Genomic DNA, 16,677 nt, shown 5'->3' with positions numbered 1-16,677 from the left:
CTGTGCTGCTGTTGTCTCTGAAGCCTTCTCAGAGCTTTGGAGTTTAAGATCATTTGTGGCAGAACTGTGCACAATTTGAAAGTTCAAATTATAGGTTGTTCAGAGTGTGTTTGATTATACCTGGTATTTCTTCTTCCAGATTATCTTTTAGTCATTCTTCATAAAACAGCTTCTAGGGAAGTAATACTTTTTAATTAAAATGCTAAAAACATGGAAGCAACCGAGTCAAACCGTAAGGGCTCCTTCACCCCAGTTTCTGCCTCCCAAGAGGGGCCAAAGGTGGATATTTGGGAAAAGAGTCTGTGAAATAGGTATGAGCAAGGGATCCTGCCCTTAGCAGTTTCACGCAGTTAGGAAGTTTATGAGCTGGATGGACATCGGACCCTCTGGCCCCAAACTCCATAAATTTACCTGAAATCTCTTTGAATTCTTTGGGCTCAACAACCTTCCTTGCAACGTGTCTTATGATTTATGTATCTCACTGAAGAACACCTCTGCTCATTTATTTTAAACTTGTTGCCTGATAATGTCACTGAGTGATCCCATTTTGTGGTCTGGGGACTGAAACTGAGAGACTGCTTCTCTATTCATCTCTCCATGTCACTTGTTATTTTATAGATCACTTCCAAACACCTCTTCAGCTGCAGTTAGACAATACAGTAAATCCAGGCACCTCTCAAGAACATGGTGTTTGTATGAGGCAGTGATAACTGGGGATGAACTCTCCTGTTCAACAGTGTTCCAGGCATGGATTAGCTTTTCACTATGAGGCTTTATGCTGGACTAGGTATAATTCTGGAGAAAGCTTGTGTTGTGTGCTTTGATCATTTTGACAGAAATGTGATAATGAACCCATACCTGATTCAAATCTAGCACGACTGCCAGGTGACCCAGCCATGCACAGATCTGGTATTTATGATCAGGGAACCACCGGAACGTGAGAAATACCCTATGAGGTCAGATCCAGTATCCATCTGGGATGGTGCTCTGTCTCCAGCAGTGGCAAAAGGAGTTGATATTCAGGGAAAGCACACCAGCCTGGCTGCTTTCTGTGGTTCATTCCCCCCAGCATCCAGAACATTTTTATCATGAGTGTTAATGGATACATCCCTGTCTGGACCTTTTAGTATTTTTAGACCTGGTTCATTAAGTGCATCCTCATTCTAGTGTTGTGGGTTTTGCTGAGTAACAAGCAACTCTGCTTTCATCTTATTCACCAGCTTAAATTTGTAAACTTTGACCCTATTCCCACTTAGTCATCCCTTCTCCAAATGAAGAGTCCCAGCTTTTTCAGTCTGTCACGAGGTGGCTTCTCCCACCCTTTTTCTGTGCCTCCTCTAACCCCATTATCTTTCCTGAGATCTGGAGACTGGAGGTAATTATTTTACCTGCACCACCTTAAAAACACAGGCTATCATCTCTTTTCCAGGCTGAATAGACTCTGCCAGGAGCCATTATCCTCCTCTGATCACTTACCAGTGTTTTCTGCACATTGCTGAGGTTTGAGTGCCTTTTGAGACGAGCAATCAGAGCAGCCAGCAGTGGCCAAAATGCAGTAATTTAGTGGCATCTGATGTTCCCTGTCATATTTTTATCTCATTTTTTACACTTCCTGATGGCTGATTTCAGTTTTTGACTGCTGTAGTGCAATAAACTGAAGTTATACAGAGAATTATCCACAAAGACAGAAGAATTTTTTTCCTGAGTTGTAATAGCTAATTTACAGCCTGCTCTTGAATGTACAGAGTTAGTGTACAATTAATATTGACCACCATATTGTCACCTTGCAATTTTCTTATTGATGGGATATTAATAGTTGATACAAGATATATAATGTCATAGTGTCACATAGATGTGAGAAACCCCAAGCTTCAGAGCTCATACCTGTGTGTGTGCCACAGCTGGTTTTCAAATAGCAGCTTGTCATACGGGATTATGTATTCACCTTCTTGAGGAGCTGAAGATTTTCCATTGCAAATCCTTGGACCTGTCAAAACAGTAGAACCAGTGGGAAATCAGGAAAAATGAAAACAAGTTAAGACAGCTAGTGAGAGCTCCGGGCTGTGAAAGAACCACAGCAGAAATAATGGGTTTTGGAATAAAGGGAGTCTCATTACTGAATCAGGGTAAAGTGTCTGACAATATACTGTACGAAGCAACACTGCGCTAGCAAAGGAGATAAATTAAATGAATAAACAGGCAAAATCTTCCCTTAACTTCTGTAATCCTGAGAAAAGAAGGCATGAAATTAGTACATCATTAAACATTCATTAAGATGTTTTCTGCTTTCCATATGTCCAAGAACACAGAATTTATTTTATTCAGGCCTCTTTGACAATTAAATGTAATTGCAATAAATTTCTTCCCTGGGACTTCATTTGTTACCACAAATGACATACTAGCTTAATAAAAAAATGTTTCTTAATTAACCAGTTACGCTCACGTTATAGTTTTAGATTGATTAGGCTTTTTATTTTGAAGCCCCATCTTTGTATTGTAATTACGTTTTACTCTTTGAAATGAGTGGTATAAATTATGAGGTAATTTAATTTTCCTTTCAATTTCCTTGACCAGTACATATTGTGGAAGTGATAAAATTAGTCAAGAGCCTTTCTTATGTTTTTGCATTTAAAAGGGAAAGAGAAAACATTTATAACCTAGAGAATTACGTTCTTTTTGCTTGTGTTTATTTGATGAAAATTAGAACTAATCATGTGGAGATAATTATTCACGTAGTGCAATACAGTTTGATCTACTGCAAAACTCTTTGGAAAATGACATTATGTTGAAAGAAGCAGAATTTTAAGGAGCCGCAAAAAAAAAAGAAAAATACAAGCCGCCTTACAAAATGCAAATAACAAAATGCAAAGATAGAGACCCACCTAACAAATTTTACATTCATGTGCGAGAAGGCTGAAGGCTGTTTTTCCTCTTTCTTCAATTTCTAACGCTTTCTCAGTCAAGGCACCATACCCATAGCTTTACAATCCTTAGGCACTGGAGCTGGCTCAGATCTGAGCCACACAAACCTTTGATCATCCCTGAACTAAATCATTTTGATGGTGCCAAAAAGTTTGCTGAGACTGCTGCTTCCAGGGAGGAAGGGACTTGGGGGGAAGAAAAGCAGGGCAGCTGCTCCAATAAGGATTTTCTGCTGCCAGGACCACGCTGGCAGCTCACTCACCCTGTCCGCCTGAGGACTTCTGGATGGTCTCAGGAGACGTACTGGATAAAACAGGGTTTGTTTCTGTGTCTGCCCTCTGTGTTTCCAAATCTCGCTCTGTGGTTTCATTCCGCTGTGCCCAGCGGGAGCATGGCTCACACGCCAGCACTAGGGAAGGGCATCCCAAGGCTCATGGCTACAAAAACGGACCTTGAGAAGCATCTTGTTCTAATGCAGGTTAAGCCCTAGGCTGGGTTTTCCTTGAACAAGAGGTAGAAAGCTGCACTGAGAGGGGGGACTTGTGGAAAGGGACGGAAAGTCCTTCCTCGAGCTACACATGCTTGTGTTTAGATGGCTCAGGTTATTCTTCTGACTTTATAACCAATGGAGAAGTGATTTCTGCTGTCCTACAGTAAAGTGTCTAAAGTGAAGTATATAACCTGCACCCCCGAAGTGCCCGTTTGTCTCTGGATGATGTGTGACCATTCCCACAGCAAGAAGCCATTCTCCTCATATGTCAATTCTCTGAGCACACAGACTTCTGGAAGGATTTTACTGGAAGAAGAAACAAAGTTTCACCAATATGGAGAAACTCTAAGGAGATTGAATATTTAGTAAGGTCACTTGTACTCTCTTGCTGACAGCTCTGAAGTGTTTTGAGTTTTTTTGCCAGCTTTCCTTTAAATTAGACTGCAAACTGCAATTATTGTGTATCTGAGAGAACATTATCCAGTGCAAGAAGTGATCATGAAGCCTCTGCGATGATAGGACAGCTTAAATGAAAAAGAAAGGTCATGAAAGGATTTTTTTGGAAAGCTAACAAGCTGGAAAGCTGGAAGCTGCCCTGGATTAATCTTGATGAGAAGAAAATATAGTCTGTGAGCCTTTTTCACATTTCAAAGAATACGAAAATTAATTCAGAGACCAAGTGGACATGTGGCACCGATAATGGGAAATGAACCCTTGTATTTACAGATTTCTGGTGCAAATCCAACATGGTCTGAGTATAGCCAAATGCTGAGGTATGGTTGGTGTCCCACTCTTATTTACTATTTATATCAGGGAAAACTCAGTGAATCACAGTCATAAACGAGGGCCCACATTGTCACTGTACTTATGCAGAAGAGAAAGAGTTGTCTTTACTCCAGATTTTTTTACAATACCCATGTGGAAGGAGCTAGGACACTCAGTCCTCTTTGAACTAAGCAATGTCCTTGATTAGCTGAGATGGCTGATTTTTAATTGCTTCTAATCAAGGCACTTACAACAGGAAACCTGTTGGTAGCCTGCAGGAACTCTTTCCTCCACCTTCTCTTTGGACACGAATTTGTTTTACTGTATCTTAAATGAGCTGCTTGGATCCAGGAAGGAACAAAATTTTTATCTGTATTTGAGCATCACATAGCATATGGGGGGCTAAATCTTCACTGAAGTTTGTCCATACTACTACAATACTAACAACCTCCAACCTCACCATGGGTCCAAGACAGATGAAAGAATTTTTCTGCACCCCAAGTCTCTCCTGATTTCCCAGGTTCTTGCAGTGCCTTGCTGAAAGCCAGGAGATCCTGTGGGGAACATGGGCGACACTTCCTCATGACATCTTTGGAGTCTACCTAGAGGTGGCACACAGGTTTATGCCGGGCTTAGGGATAACAAACGGGTGTGAATAACTTTGGGGACATTATCAAATCTGGTGAAACTGCAGGGAAGCTTGAAACTTTCCCTTGGTGGCATCATTTCCCTGTGAAAATTTTCACAATCCCAGGGTGAGAGGAAGGAGTAATTTTCAAGTTTTCAGCAGTTGATTGAATTTATGTTGAAGCTGTGGTGAAAAAAAACCATTCTTTGTGGAAATTTGAAGAAAGGTTACTTTTTTTTTCTTTCCAAGAGGACAATCTTTCTGTCACAAAAAGATTATCTGCAGAACATTTTTAAGAAGCCTAAATGATTTTATTAAGCATCATGGATGTTGCCCACGTGCATAATATTTGGAGCACGTACACTGTCACTCGGTGACAAGCAGTTTACATATCAAAGTGATGGAGCCTCTCTGTTGTGAGGGCTTAATACCTTCAGTTCCCTGAAAACTTCATTTACTTAGCTTAGACCTTTACAGAGAAGATTCTGTCTGGCAAATCCCACGTGTAATGAATGCTGCTCTGCCATCTTGGTGAACAGCCCCATGCTCTTCTCCTTTCCCATAGCTGAGCCTTGCAAGTGGCTTGTGCTTGCTGCCTCTCCAGTGTTTTTGAGGGACACTTCTCTGCGTGGTCACAGCTGCCTTTGGCCGAGGTAACTGGTGGGGCCAGGGGTGCAGGATAGCTCAGGTGCACCCTGATGCCTTTCTGTGCCTGAACCTCCGGCAGGATAAAAAGCTGAGTTTGAAATCTGGTTTGCTTCAAAGGCAGATCTTGCTGTTGGCACCTGTGGAGTTCTCAAGCTTGGCTGTTTCTCTTTCTGTCACTCCGCAGCACCTTCTGCAGTTCTGACTTTAAGCACTTTTGGTGTTATGTAAACATAAAAATAATGGAAGATGGCCCATTTTCCACATCAGGCTTTATTAATGGCCATTCCCTTCAGTTGCCCTCTGACTCCTGCTTTGCTCGAGCCATTTTTTGTCTTGGTACTACATTTCCACTTGTACTGGTTGGGTTTTGGCATTCTTTGGCACACAGAAGTTATGCATTTTCTGCGATTGTGCCCAGTATTGCTGACATTCCTCCCGGGCCTGGCCAGTAAACTTTATTTGCTTGCTCTGAATACAACTTTTAAACGTTATCAGCTCCCCTTTCCTGTTTGTGGGAACTTTTCCTCCATAGCTAAATGCACCTCGATTTTGCAGGTGACTTCAGATGTTTGAGCACTTATTGCTATCAGGTTTGCTCAGCACATAGGTGCCTGCTTGTTTGGGCTAGTTGGGCTGTGTGTTTCCCCAGGTAAGTTTTTATTCCTACAGCAATTTAGACAAACAAGTCCTCTGATGGGGGAAAAAAAAATGTGCTAAATGCATCCCTGTGGCGAACAGGGAACCTGAAAAATGTTGCCATTATACCAAATCATTTGTGTTTCCACTTTCACCCCCTGGTTGGTTTGTCAGTAGTTAATAGCACAAATTCTGGAGCAGCATAGGTTGTTTCTTCCTCTGAAATATGTGGCATGTTTGTTTCCTTGGAAAAACTGTAGTATGAAAGCATGCCCACGGAGAGCTCCTCTTGAACCAATGTGACCAATAATTGGGAAAATGGTAGAGTAATATACTAATAAAAGTGAAGTTCTAGGTGGGTTGAAATCCACCACTGCTCACAAATTTGCATGGGATTTAGTGAATGCTTCAGCTCTCAAAATGAGGTGTAAAGAAGTGTATTTTCAAAATATACGAACATGTAATTTCAACATTTCAAAATGAAAGGTTTCAGATATGCTGAAATGTTTTTCTTGACATTTCAAATTGAAAAGGACCAAATTGCTTGCAAACAGAACCACGTATTTCACTACTGTATAACATGATATCTGAACTATGTTGATTTCAGCAAGCAGGTAAGATCTGCAACAATGGGTTTTACATTTTCACCATCAAATAAAGCCAAGAATCATTTGCAATGACTTTGGATTTCTGAGTATAGGTCAGGCTTGTCTGGTTAATTCAAAATTATAAGTCCACAGGCTTTTATTTGATGAAAATAGCCTCTCAAGCTTGGTTTGGTTCTAATGATTTCTTTTTCCATTTTTTCTATTTTGTTTTAGTTCAGGCATTCAAAGCCAAGGGTCCATTATCGCCCACTCCTATTCCGACCACTGTCCAGTTTACCTTTAAGGAAGAACTTTTGTGTGTGTTTCCTGCATTATTGTGACTGTTTTGCCAGACCTTGATTGGCAGCAAGAAAAGACGTATGCAGACTCTAAGGGCCATTATTAAACACTGGTTCAAGCCTCCAGAAACCTTCAGAAACTTGGAAAAATTTAATTGCACGCTCCAGTGCTCAGAGATTTGATTTCCACTCTCCAACCCCCTCTTGAATGATAAATCATGTGGCTTAAAAACATACACTTTATAAAAGGAAGAAAAGATAACAAAACAAGAGAGATAAACAGAAAATAACCAGTCCTTTCCCAAAGTGTAAGGAAAAATGTGCTAAATTCCCCACTTTAATTTCTCAGGGAGGCAATTGCAGGACAGCTGGCTGCTTCCCACCCCTTCTCTAACATCTTGGGTTGAAAGGGTCTTCCTGGGCACAGCTTCAATGCAGAAAATGGTGTTTCTCTTCCACATTGCTCAGAATGGATGCTGTGCTGAGCCCTGCTCGGGGGCAAGGGGGAGAAGTCCCATCTTCTTCCCACAGCTTCCCTTCTCTGCAGGGCTCCTGCCTTGGCTCTAGGGTATGGCAAAGTAGAAGTTGGAGCAGTAGGTCAGGTGTGAATTGGAGACTGTTGAAGTTATTAGTCTTGTAGGCTTACTTTGTTCTGTGCTTGCAAAATGTCAGCCCAACATCAGTGTCCCATTGCAGGACCATTGCTCCTGGACCCCGACATGGGGCAAACAAAGAGTTTGGTGGGATGAGGCTGGCTGGCAACCAAGAAGGAGGGACTGGTGGCTATGGGAAGAAAAAGGTGACCTTTTGTTGAGGGGAAAATACTGTACAACATTTGTATAAATATTTCCTTTCGCCCTCTCTTTAAAACCAACTCTGTAAAACTGCTCTTTCTCTCTACTCTCTCTACAAACTGAAGACCTGAAGGACCAATAGAAGAGTAAAATAGGAAAAGGACAACCAGCACAGACATCTGGGCCTGTGCTGTCGCTGTGAGAGGTGCTTTATCTTAGCTTGGCAACTGTACGGACTCCCACCTCCGGGCCACAGGGAGTTTTGCTTTCATTTTCCCAAGAAGCAGGACTGCACCTTAGGTCCTTGCTGAAAGTCTTGACGTGTTTTATCTGTGATGGCAACCAGACCAGGGCCATGCTTCCCTGCCTGCGTCTCACCTCATGAACGCACCGCATTCCTGGATGATTATGGCAGGCTCCTGGCAAGGAGTTGTGGCTAAAACTGAGTTGAATGCAAGGAATAGGGAAGCCCTAATGAGGCTAGAGCCACTTTAACCAGGCATGATCTGAAAAATGACCTCACCAAGCTTTAACTGGGTTGATTAGTTTTAAGTTGGATCTATTCCCTAATCCACTATAAGAAGAAGTGGGAGGTGGAAAAGCCCCATGCAGTGGTAGCTGGGGTCGGTGCTGGGCTGACGCATCTCTGTAAGACAGTTTGGGGAGAAACCTGTTCATGGTTTTGGTGCTGGAAGAGAGTGAGAACTAACTAAATAAAAGGCAAAAGCTGTTGTGGTGAATGTGCCACTGATGCAGTGGGTGCCCTCACCAAGGAAGCTTACGGAAATTTTAATTCACTGGAAACCTGATTTTTATCTGGAACCTGTAATTTGTCAGAAGCTTTTATCTGTGGTCTTGTCATAGGCATAAGAATTACAGTGTGGGAAGTCAGTAGATTGGAAGCTTAACTTGGATTGTCTTTCTTTGCCTCTTGCTGTCTTGGTTTGAAAAGAAGTTTTGGCTCTTCTCAGTATGTTTGCCTGTACATGGCCAAATTTTAAAAATAAACAAAACTAGATGAAGCATAAAACCAGAGCTTTCTCTTGTTTGCTTTCAATAAAAGGAAAATCAGAATATAATGATCTTGCTTGGAAATCAAAACGGCCTCTTAACAGCTCCTTGAGTTAAATTAGAGTCCAGCACAGAAAAGGCTTGAAGATATTCCACTGATCACTTTTCTTTACTTTTTCAGAAAGGGGCTGTTTGCTGGCATGAAGCTGAAGAAGAAGAAAAAAGGCGAGAAAGGGTTGACTATTGCAAACAAAGATGCACTGGGTAAGGCCTCATAAATCAATCTTGAAACTGGGAAGAGCAGGTGGGGGTTATATTATATCTAATTCCATATGAACTCATTTGAATTGCATCTTAGAGCTTAGTATTGATAAAACTGGCAGTAAACTCATCACTCCCAAGTAAACAGAGCTAATTCTTTTTACATTAACTGTTTCATTAAGTCCACCTAGAGATTCTGTGAGTTCAGACTGCTGTATCTGGTAGAGTTAAAAAAAAATGTCAGCCTGACTTTTACCATAGAGATACAACACATTTGGAAGGTTTTTTTCTACTCTAGAGATAGATAATTCATTACAGGTGTGTAATTTTTCCAGAAGATCTGCTTCTTCTAGAAACCATAAGAACACAACCTGAGCAGGCTCAGATGGCTGGATTGGCTGGCTTGATAAAGTTGGGAGCTTTACTTAGTAGCAATTCTCCTCTTAAGTGTACAGCAGTTGTTTTATTCTTTATTTTTAAGAATTATTTTTTTATTTTTAACAGATAGGGCTACATCCATAAGACATGCAGAGTCTCCTATTTCTTTCCCTTAACACACCATTGGTTTCCAAGCTAAGGAGATGTTCCCCTGCACATCCTACCACTGTCATTTTTCTCCTATATCAGCATAGTCCTCCGGTTTACCAAAACCTGTAGTTCAGCCACAACAAAGTCTTCGCCTTCTGTAGTTTTATTTTGTAGTCTCATGCCTCAGATTTCATGGAATTTTTAAAACATGGACTACTATGTGTTTAGTGCAGCCCTTGAATTACAGTGTTGTAATAAACCAGCCATGTGTGTCTTGACTCACTGTTGGGCAGAAACAGCAATACATATTTTGTGCCATAAGCATTATTTAGCTAAAGGGCACTACTTTTAAAAAGATTCTTCTCTAGTCCTTACAGCAAGGGCTTTGGGCTTTTGGAGCAGAGAAAACTAAAGACCATTAAACTTCTTACTAATTACAGATATGTTGGAGTTTTTCTTATGCTCCATGAAATGTACCATGCTCTACAAGATACATTATACTATAGTTTGTTTCAGTGTTCCATGTGAGCATTCAGATCTCTGTTTATTTCAAATGATTGTGTTTGAATCATTGGATAGATTGGGGTCCTTACTATTTCATTAGTGTCTTTGTTGCTGAAAAGTCTGAACTAGCAAAGATACAGCAATCACCCGTTGTCTCTTGTCTTGATTGGGATTTTGGCTTAGGAGATCTATCGGGGAAGTGTGCAGTAGGGGAATGTTGTCATTCACGGAACCATTTGCATTTTCTGTCACTGGATCCATACAGGGGAATAATTCCTGCTGGTTGGTTATGCATAACATACATACGGTTATTGAAAGGATAGCGATTCAGACACTAAAATGTCAGAATAAATGGAGCTATAAAGGGAAAGAAGCATTGCAAAGAGTTTACATCTCACTAGAAACAACATGGAACTCACAAAAAGTAGTCCAGGCAGGGCGTCACGCTGACACACGCCTGTCCCTTAACCAGGGGGAAATTTTATCTGCTTTAGCCTCAGAGCAAACAATACAGACTACTGCAAGCCCATAATCAAACACCATGCTCTAGAGTAAACAGGATATGGAGGGTAGTCATGGGAACTTGGTGCTACAGATGCAAAAGTATAGACAGATGCCTTTGCCTCAAGGGCTGAAAATTGGGCTGTGCCTACATGGATACAGAAACAAGTTCACCTTCCCTGTGTTCTAGGGAGGTTGGACAAGAGCTAGGGGGCAGTCGGGGAGCATACGTGTTATATGAGATTGCTAGTGGAGGAACCTTCATGGAGCTGGCTCATGCCTGGCTGCCTTGCAACACAAGCAAAGTTGTGTCTGTACTCTGAGGTTTCCCTCAGAGTAGAGGCTTGTGGAAGCCAGCTGGAAAAGGAACATTCAGACCTGATGAGACCTATCCAAGTGAGTTTTACTGTACAATGAATGGCCCTTTGCTACCATCACCATTTTCTAAACACCCCTCAAGTGACCATACCTTTTCAAAGAGACAAGGAAGCCCTATTACAACCCTTCATCTAGTTTTGTAGTGGGAGCACAGTGCTGTAGAGTACTTGCAGAAAATGCACTTGGATGTGTTTCCTTCCATTTGATGCAAGGTCATCCATAAGGTCACCTAAGCCCCTGAGTATTGCTGGGCAAGTCATGTTTACTGTTGCAGGTACCACTTGACAGCTTCTAGACCAGAAACAAATCCAATCTAGTCCAGAGTCACTGAACATTTCTTGCTTATAAATGTAATTATTGGGATGAACTACAGGCACCCAAATTTTAAACCTTCACCTAAACCACATGGCTCCCTTCCCAAGGCAGTTGTTGAACACAGACATGCTTGGCATGGGGCAGAGATGCTGGTAGGACTTCTGTCAGACCAGAAGGACAAAGCAGAGCAGAGTGGGAAGGGCTTCTCTGGCCAAATGCAGATGTGTACATCTAAGGTAGTTGCTGAGATTATCTTTATGGTAGGGAAGAAAAATAAACACTTCTAGAAGCAATTTGTCTCATCTGAGTATAATTCTGTAGAAGAGATCCCATGAATCATGCTTTTAATCTCTCTTTTTCTGTCCTTGATCTCCCAGTTCATCATCTCTGTAAAGAGGAAAGGTGAGAAATGATTTCTAAGCTAGGGTCCGCTTTGGTTACTTGGAAGGGACCGAAGTGTGTCAGACTGTTATAACAAACCATGGATGGCAGACTTACTGCTGCAAAGTAATAGGTGCAAAACCCAGCAACAATCTGTCCCACTGTCTTTCTAGCAGACGAGAGATGGGGCAGTCAGATATGACTAGTGTGCATGTGCCTGTTATGGGTGCATATGGTGTGAAGAGAGCAGCTACAGCCACAATTTATATGGTATATGATTTTGCATGGGAGGGGAGCTGCTGCTGTAATCAGTGCTGCTCAATACAAACCACTACTGTATCTCTAACTGTGATACCTAAATAAAAAAATATTCAGTTCATGCTGATGAATTCATTGCTGTGCTCCAAGTTAGCTTTTTGCTAGTACAAATCAGCAGTGGGTTTTACTTTCTTGATTGTTTTCTTTCATCAGGTGATCATGATGAAAGTGCAAATCTTCACCATGACACTCTTGGAAGACAAGAAGCGGGAGAGGAAGACCTAATGAACAGCAATGCACTGTCCAATGTCTTTGGATCCTTAAGCCCAAAGAGGAAAAGGTGCTCCTTGGCATACCTTACCTAACATCCCCCAAAACACCTTTTACATCCTTCTCGGGAATGCCATCACCCTAGGACAATATGTCTGCTGGCAGAAAATCCATTTGCTGCCAGCAGTGATCCCTTCACTGCTGCTCTCCCACATGACAGTGTGGGATGTACTTGTCAGCAAAATATTATCAGCTCAAGGCAGATCATCACTAGATGCTATCCAGCGCAGGAAGAGATTGAAATGGATGCTGAGAGTGCCTCAGCTGTGCCAATGAACTCTACTAATGAATATGAGCCAAAGGGGACAGCAATCTCTATAACCAAGAGCTTGTGTAGTGGTTTTCTTCTTACAGGGGAGGAATGGAATCAGGTTTGATGGGATCAACAGGTGAAATCATTCCCATGCATGGCAGGTAGCTGCACTGGTCTGTGTGGATGCAAAACATTTCCCTATTACCAAGTATATAAGAAAGGCAGTGACGGTCTCTGCTGATGAAATCAAGCCTAACGGTTCACAACAAACCTACGTGCCATAAAAAATGCTTGCTTTGTGATGTGAAGTCTTTCCAACATGTGTCCAAGTACTAGCTCTTGCCTAGAGATGCCTAATGACCTGTTTTGTCATTTAAACAGGGCAAAGCTGGTGACCAGAATTCACGAAGAGGAGATGAAATCCCAGCACTACCAGGTGAGCAGGGGGTGATGGTCCTCATGTGCCTGTGAAATCCCCAGGCGGGCTGGACCTGAACCCAGGAGTACGCATGGTATCCTTGTGTCCCACAGATTGCCATCACCATCATCGAGGCCAGGCAGCTGGTGGGTGAGAACATCGACCCTGTGGTGGTCATTGAGATAGGTGATGAGAAGAAGCAAACGTCAGTAAAGGAAGGCACAAATGCCCCTTTCTACAATGAGGTAAGTGTTTTCTCTTGAAGAGGGCACTTTTTTTCTATGGCTCTGGGTGGTGTCCATCACTTGATAGGTCAAAAGATGAACTAAGTTTGTAGCACCTGCGTGTCTGAGCAGGGAGGTCTGTCCAGGAGCTGTCTGAGTTTCAAGTTTGGCCAAGCACCCGCAATATGTCCCTTGGGTTTAGCTCTCTTTGATCTTTCTCTTCTCAAGCTCTGTCCACCCCGTTCTCCACCTCCTCCACCACATACTGACCTACTACCACTGCCTCTTCCTTTTTTTCAAATGATGCATTTGGGAGATTTGTCTAAACTTCCCCCCCAATCTCCCTTTTCTACCATTTCACTGTTTCAGCCTTTCCTTGACATGCATTTGTCCCAGCTGCTGACAAATAAGACCAAAACAACTCCCCTAACAAACCAATCCTTTGGGTTTCCTTATGCCTCCTGTTCCTTTTGACAATACCCTCTGATGCAAAGTGAGGGCCAAGGGAATTTGCAATGGGCAGTCCTGTGCAGCCATGCAAAGAGGAGAGTAGAAAACAGGTCTGGGCCATGGCAGACATGAGCCAGGGAGCAAGGAAAGGGTTTTGCTGTGTCCACCACCAACTCCCCAGCACCCCCAGTGTCTCACCGGTGCTCTGTGCGGTAACCCAAAAAGCTAAACCATGCTGCTGACAGCACCGGCTACCAGCACAAGGATGATTCTGATCTGCTGTCCCCTTTTCCCACAGTACTTTGTGTTTGATTTTGTTGGACCGCAGGTGTTTCTGTTTGACAAAATAATCAACATATCGGTAAGTACCTAGGAAAGCTTAACACAGTAAGTAAAGGTCAATTGTTGTTTGTGTCACTTCGGGTCTAAATGATTCTTCTTAATGTAATTAAAAAGAGAAATAATTTTGGGTAGCAAGAGTGCTATAAAGTCAGCATGAAGTATAGGAAAGAGAATGGATAGGGGAGAGGAAAAGGAGGAAAGGCAGCTGGCAAAGATTTGAAGGAACATAACCCTAAAGGAATATTAAGTGTGCATTTTCAGGGACACTCATTGCTGGCTTGGCAACCTGCAAGCTAGAATGAGAAAATTCAGCTTAGTTAACTCCTGTCAGCATTGTCTCCATCCCTCTAATTTTCAAGCCACCACTTGTTTCAAAAGACTGAGTTGAAACTTCTGGCTTATCTCAGTTCCTCAGATACAACTGTTTTTAACTCAGCTATCCAGGTACCTTATCCTCAGCAGTGGCTCTCAGGCTGTCCGGGAGTGTCAGTGGCTGGTTGCTATCAGCATGGGAGTGGGCTCCAAGCGTTCAGTGCTGCTCCTACTGCTTGCTGCAAGTAAAGTCCCGGTGAAGCTACGTGACATCTCAGAACAGCCCTGATGGAAGACACACGTGCTCTTGGACTTGGGGCATTAGATAATGATTTGCAGTTTGGGAGGCCAAGTCTATGGAGCCATGCTAATTATCCTACCTGAGGCTCCTGAGGTTCATTACCACATTTAGCAAAGCTGCTAAGGAATTAAGGAAGACTCTCACAAGACTCTGGACAGTGCTGTATTTGTATTACTTAGAAATATCACAGCGCCCTTCATGAGCTGTTTTTTGCATTTCTATTGCCAAAAGTCCCACCACTTGGCCAGAGAAATGAGCAGTGAGTTGTTGCCCCAGGAAATGTTCTTTTTTCCCTGAAGTGCTTTGTCCATTTAAAAAAGGGTCTGTGTTGGTTGTGCTTGACAGAGACAGGCAGTAGTCAGGAACTATAGGAAACATCTGTGCAAAATCTCTCAGAGATGTTCACTGTGTACCTGCTTTGCTGAGCTGCTAATGAAGTGACTTTTCCCAGCTACAGAAATAAAAGTGTTCATTTACACATGGCCAGCTGGGCAGCTAAGTTTTCAATGCTGGTAGTAAATTGACTGCCTGAATCCTAAGCTCCAGTTCAGATCTACTATATCGCATGCACAGCTCAAATGTATGAAATTCATACCTACATAAGGCATCTGCAGATCTGACCTTCACTTATCCCTGAGGACAGAGTTTACTACAGGCTGACAATGGCCCATCTTTTGCATGGGAGTAGATACCGTCTCACTGTTATGATTTATATCACAGTGTATGGCCCTTATATGTGTTTCTGACATGGTTAGGATCAGCGCAGTACTGAGGCATCAACTCTTCTGGGCTACTGCTACTTGGGGATGTATAGTTATTTTTCTCCAAGATATGGCTAGTCTTTCCAATCTCACATTCTTTTGATAAGGATTCTGTATATCCAGTGGTGGAGGGGAGAGTGCCAGCTTTCTGAGTGTGTTGGGGGTGTGGGGAAATATGTCACCATTACCTGCTGTGAATCTGCATAGTTTCATCAAGCTCAGCAAACTTATTTGATTTATAGCTGGTGAAGGTACAACACTAAGAAATTAAAGGTCTTCTAGATAAAAAATGACTTTTTTAAACTAACCCAGTGCAATGCTCATGTATGCTACTGAAAACCGAGATTCATTACCTTGCAACACAGTTTTGGAGAAAGAGATGTATCAGGGGAATAGAAACAAATAGAGGAAATATGTGTGCTGGGAGTGAAGGAAACCCTGGGGGATGGAAAGTTTCACAGCACTTGCTTAGCATGAATCTCCCTTAAGAAGAAACAAGGACTGGCAGCCTCCATTACCAGCAATGATTCATACAGTGAATTAGCTTAATCTGTGAAAACGAACTCATCCGCCTATGGAAGCTCAAGAAAAACAAAAATTAGTGCCATTGTCTACCAGTTCAGCAGTTAGTCAAACCCTGCATTTGAGGGGAAAATGAGATTTTCAATTTCTCAGCACCTGCTAATTAATAGATTTTTTTCTTCATTAATATCTTCCAGTGCATTCCAGCAGCATTGTAATAATGACATAGTAAAACTGAGATGCCCCTTTCATGCTAAACCTGTACCTCCAGTACTGAAATATTCCCCAGTTTAACACTGTGTGCTTGTCCTCATTCAGAAAAACTGAAGAAAATCCTTTAGTCATCTACAGAGTCAATCAAGTGTGAAAAGACACAAACCTTTAATTAGATACGATGTAGATATGATGGTCTCTCTCAGAAAAGACAAGAGTTGTTCACTGTAAGCTTCACGCTCACCCACTTTGTTACATTAGGAAAAATACACTTGAAAAAAAAAGTACAAGGAAAGATGCAGAGCATTTAATAGAAGCAGTGAGTTATTTCCTCAGCAGTTAAAAGCAACATGTGTACTACAGGCGGTGGAAACCACCATCATTTCAGTGGGAACAGGGGGCATTTACCCAAGGATACCACATTTCACACAGCAAATCTCAAGGACAGAGAAGTGTGATTTATACATTTAACATTTAATGCTCTCTGAATATGCTGTCATGCTCTGGAGAGAAAATGCAAAGAGCAGTGAGACAACACCACCTTGGACTCACCACATATCCTCTGCTTGTTTCTGGGGCTTAAAGAAACTCCTTTCTTTTTTTTTTTTTTGGCTACCGAAATACTACAGCCTTCTTCCCCCTTCA

At 42.2% G+C, this 16,677-nt stretch overlaps 1 protein-coding gene across 1 annotated transcript in view; it reads left to right on the top strand.

The window, feature by feature from the left end:
* The first annotated feature begins 8,980 nt into the window (after positions 1-8,980).
* FER1L6 (fer-1-like family member 6) overlaps positions 8,981-16,677 on the top strand; it is a 72,073-nt gene continuing 64,376 nt past the window's right edge. The window contains exons 1-5 of the mRNA XM_010576937.1: positions 8,981-9,044; positions 12,120-12,246; positions 12,871-12,925; positions 13,021-13,152; positions 13,880-13,942. Of these exons, the coding sequence (XP_010575239.1) occupies positions 8,981-9,044; positions 12,120-12,246; positions 12,871-12,925; positions 13,021-13,152; positions 13,880-13,942 (441 nt within the window). The remainder of the gene's footprint in view (positions 9,045-12,119; positions 12,247-12,870; positions 12,926-13,020; positions 13,153-13,879; positions 13,943-16,677) is intronic.

Source organism: Haliaeetus leucocephalus, unplaced genomic scaffold, assembly GCF_000737465.1.
Source record: "Haliaeetus leucocephalus isolate CR32 unplaced genomic scaffold, Haliaeetus_leucocephalus-4.0 Scaffold555, whole genome shotgun sequence".
Lineage (NCBI taxonomy): Eukaryota > Metazoa > Chordata > Aves > Accipitriformes > Accipitridae > Haliaeetus > Haliaeetus leucocephalus.
This window is presented reverse-complemented; position numbering and strand designations above follow the sequence as displayed.